Source organism: Capsicum annuum, unplaced genomic scaffold (genome assembly GCF_002878395.1).
Source record: "Capsicum annuum cultivar UCD-10X-F1 unplaced genomic scaffold, UCD10Xv1.1 ctg51940, whole genome shotgun sequence".
In the NCBI taxonomy this organism is placed as follows: domain Eukaryota; kingdom Viridiplantae; phylum Streptophyta; class Magnoliopsida; order Solanales; family Solanaceae; genus Capsicum; species Capsicum annuum.
In genome coordinates this window covers 1-4103 of record NW_025859925.1, presented here as the reverse complement: position 1 = coordinate 4103, position 4103 = coordinate 1, and the positions used below count along the sequence as shown (strand labels likewise).

Below are 4103 nucleotides of genomic sequence, written 5' to 3'. Positions count from 1 at the left end.
ATGTGAAATATTACTACTCGAATTTAAGAGAGTAAAAGGGTCACGTAAATTGTGTGCTTTTAAATTAGATCGAGGTAGAATGCATCAAAATTCTCTTTAATATTATTTAAATATGTTAATGAAAAATTGAAATAAAAAGTTAGTTAGAAAAGAAACAGGTGTTCTTTTTCAGACAACTAAACTAAAGAAAAATAAACAGATTGAAACATAGAGGAAAAGTGACCAGTATATACACAAGTATATATAGAATGCTCCACTCATTCTGCTAATCCAAAATTAACTAGTAGTACAATATTTTTATTTACATGTAGTGTACTAGATTTGTTTCCTATTCGAATAGGATCAAACAGTGCAAAAATATAGCTCTGTTTTCTAACTTAGCCAGGGTTTTGCACATAACAAAAAAACAAGGCGCAAAACAACCCGACTAAAGTAACTGTACATCAGAAATCTTCAGCCTTTGACATAACGGAAAGCCTGCTTGGCCTTGGCTGAAAATCATCTCTCCGCTTAAGTTGATGAGAAGAAGGCCGAATCAAAGCCGAAAGTGCTCGCTTCACCAGTTCACCTTCCACTGTCCCAATCCGAACTAGCGAATTCGTCATCGCTGATCTCCGCATATTCAAATGCTGACTCGAACGATACGAAGACGACGACGTGTGTGATTGCGCCCGACTCCGATTTCTGTGAAGGCTACAACGGAACGAACCTGGATGTGTCGTCGGCGAACACGAACAGTGCTTCTTCTGATTGGACGCTAACGGCCGGGTATTCTGCGGTGGATTACGGGGGAAAACGGAAATTGAACGGCTAGGAGAGTTTGAAAATCGGACGGACGGCGACGGGGAAATTGAACGACCGAGATTGACTCGGGTCGGGGAAGTGGGTCGGGTTAACCAATCGGATTTTGGAGTAGCGAAGGTAGATGAAATTGTTGAAGAACAGAACCGACCCGATGGAGAAACGGATCGGTGGAGATTCGAATTATGCAATCTGTTTCGAGGAGGAGAAGACGCCATTGTTGTAGAGGATTTTTTTTTTAAACTAAATTTGGGCAAACCTAGACAATTATGGAGGGGTAGAATATATAGGAGGTGAAGAGGATGGCAAAGTTGTGATTTTAGTGAAATTGGAGGGTGAAGACAAACGGAAAGTCGGTTAGACTTTTCTAATACACTCCTAATGTGAAGCTGAATTCGGAAGAACTTTCAAAATCTAAGGACTCTATGAAAGCAACTGCTTATGTAATCCACGCGATATGAGAGAAGTGGTTTACACGCGTTATTATTTTTGTCATTGTTGAGGCGCGTTGCCAAATGTGTAAGCACATACGACTTCTTTTTATTTTGGCTAGATATGGTAGTTCTTAGGTCCATTTTAACTGTCTCTATTTTTTCAAAAAAACAAACATAAAATTCTACAACTAACATAGATATAGCTTGATTATAAATTTTTTTAATATTTTATATAATTATTAAAATTTAATTTATTGAGATTCATAATTAGCTCTCAATACAATAAAAATATATAATTCATTGAGATTTTTGTAATTAGTGAAAATTTGTATAAATATAATAAATTAAGATTTATTTTATCTTATTTTATTTCAATAATCACTCGTAAAATAAAAATAATATGTAAGGTATGTCTAATTTAGTGAGTTACAAAAATAGAAACATAGTTTTACTGAGTGAAATATAAAAAGAATAGGTTACACAATGTTAAATTATCTCTAGTTATCAGATGTCTATTTAAAGTTAAACACTATTAAGTAATAGTAGGAGTAGTTCTTCAAATAAGTATATAATTAAAATAAATACTAATTGTATTCAATTTTTAAAATGTAATTATTTTAAGATAATTTTTTGAACTAAAATAATCATTAAATAGGTTGGCGTGAGTACTTTGGAATAGAATTCTTCAAATTGAATATCAATAATGGATGCTGATTTAATGGTTTAAATTTTATTTTCTTATCAAGTTATTTTGGCACTAGATTTTGGGGGCCTCTTAAAGTCTGACACGCATAGCATGGGCGTTCGATTGTAGCCCCAATTATTGGAGGAAAATACAGATAATACCAACTGCTATTTCTGCCTAAGATTTGGAGCGGCCAGAATATTCTCTACTTATGGCTGGTATTTACAGTTAAAATAATGAATTTTAACTTTAATTTGAATGTGATTAAGATTCTAAAATTGGTGCCATTAGCATGGTAAATTTGCTTTCTTTTATAACTTTCTATTACTAACAATTGATTTTGTTGTTTTAGATAGATACAAACTGTCTTTGCAATTATTGTCTGTTCTATTTTGTGAAAATTGTAAAAAATAATGTCTTAATTTAATATATAAGAGATTTGAAATGATCATTTTCTTCTATTTAATTTGTAATTAGTCGAGAAATTTTACTTCCTCCAATTTATTATTGTTCGATGGAGCTAAACATAGTACAATTATTGTGAGATGATTTAAAATTAAAGAGCATATATTGATACTCTCTCTGGTTCATATTAATCAAGTAGTGTTTTAATTTGAATAAACTTCTTTAGAAACTCATATTAGACGGATTCGATCTAATTGTTAATGTTCTTTAGTGCTGCAAGAAGTTTCTACCTAGAAGAATGTTGAGATTTATTTGGAAGTTAAGACAAATTTATAAAAACTTTGTGTTGTAATGTTTGGTTTGTGCAACGTACTTATTGATAAAAATTGGTTATTTGACCAAGGCTGTCACTATTATCTCGTCAAGCACAAGATAATAACTAAAACGATATGCAAACTTTTGTTTCAATATGGAGTATATGGTATAGTTTGACCCTACACAAATTTTTGGAAGAAAAAAAAGATGTTTAAAATTTGTGATTATAATATTTATGTTATGAAATTCTTAAAAATCATGATATTGACATCTGTGGAACGACTAAAAATAAGAATACTACTAGCATATATTTATATTGTTCTAAATATTAAATAGGTTTTTTTTAAAAATAGATCGATAAATAAATCGTCAATTGTGACACCATAACATAATTTTCTGTAGCTTTTGTTTTTATGGTAACGTTATGAATACATTAACTAACAGAACAAAGATACGAACTGAGAGCACTTGATGTCAACACCTTAATGTGTTAACACCAAGCCAAAGAAAAAACCATAACTAGAGAGTAACTATATAAGTAACTGCTGACAAAATCCTCAACTCCTATACACCTTTTTTGAATCCTGAAAACATTCAATTGGTGTTACTATTTCTATTTTGACCTGCTCTATTATATCTGATTGCTGCACTTGGACCCCTTTATGAAGCTTCCAATTCCTTACTCGCCACAGCCCACATACGATATGTCATACCTCTCAAATCTCAATATTGCTGCTACTACTTCCTTCTTAAACTTTGCTAGTACTTGAACCAATTCATCAGGTAGTAGCTGAAAATTTGCCCAACTCAGCAACTCCTCTCTTATTCTCCTAAATCAGCTGCATATAGTCAGACGCGAAGTTAGGATTTTTGTTGAGGAAGTTCAAAAAGCTGAAGAAAAACTCCCTGAAGGGCAGTGGCGGAGCCAGAATTAATATTAAGGGGGTTCAAAAATTGAAAAAGTGAACATATATATACATAAAAAATTATTTTAACCATGTCTCAATAGTATAATCTTTTATCGAGGGGGGTTTGGATGAACCCCTACAGCAAAGGTAGCTCCGCCCCTGAGGTTCAACATCTAAAATATATACATAAAATTTATTTTAACCATGTATTAATAATATATTTTTTTGTCGAAAGTGATTCGGACGAACCATTATTACAAGGGTGGCTCCGATGTACAAATGAATGATGACTTGTTTCATCTCCTGTTAATCACATAAGCAACATGTATTATTCTCCACTGAAACAGTCATGTATAATCCTTGCTTTTGTAAGTAACCTCTGATGCACTGCCAACTACATGATACATAGTTTTGGCAATGAAAAAGTGTGTTCCATACAAGCTCTACCACTTTCATTTCGTCCTGATTGCCAGCAAGAGCCATATAATCTCAAGTGATGTCTGCAACTTTTGTTGTAAAATCAAAAGACAAAGGCTGTATCTTATTTTTTTTTTT

The 4103-nt window shown here is 32.6% G+C and overlaps 1 protein-coding gene across 1 annotated transcript; it reads right to left on the bottom strand.

Annotated features, from left to right (window-relative positions):
• Window positions 1-208: 208 nt before the first annotated feature.
• On the bottom strand, window positions 209-1421 carry LOC124892916. The gene has a single exon (XM_047404096.1). It carries the CDS (start codon window positions 1017-1019, stop codon window positions 444-446), a length of 576 nt encoding a protein of 191 aa, XP_047260052.1. The 5' UTR covers window positions 1020-1421; the 3' UTR covers window positions 209-443.
• Between the last annotated feature and the right edge of the window lie 2682 nt (window positions 1422-4103).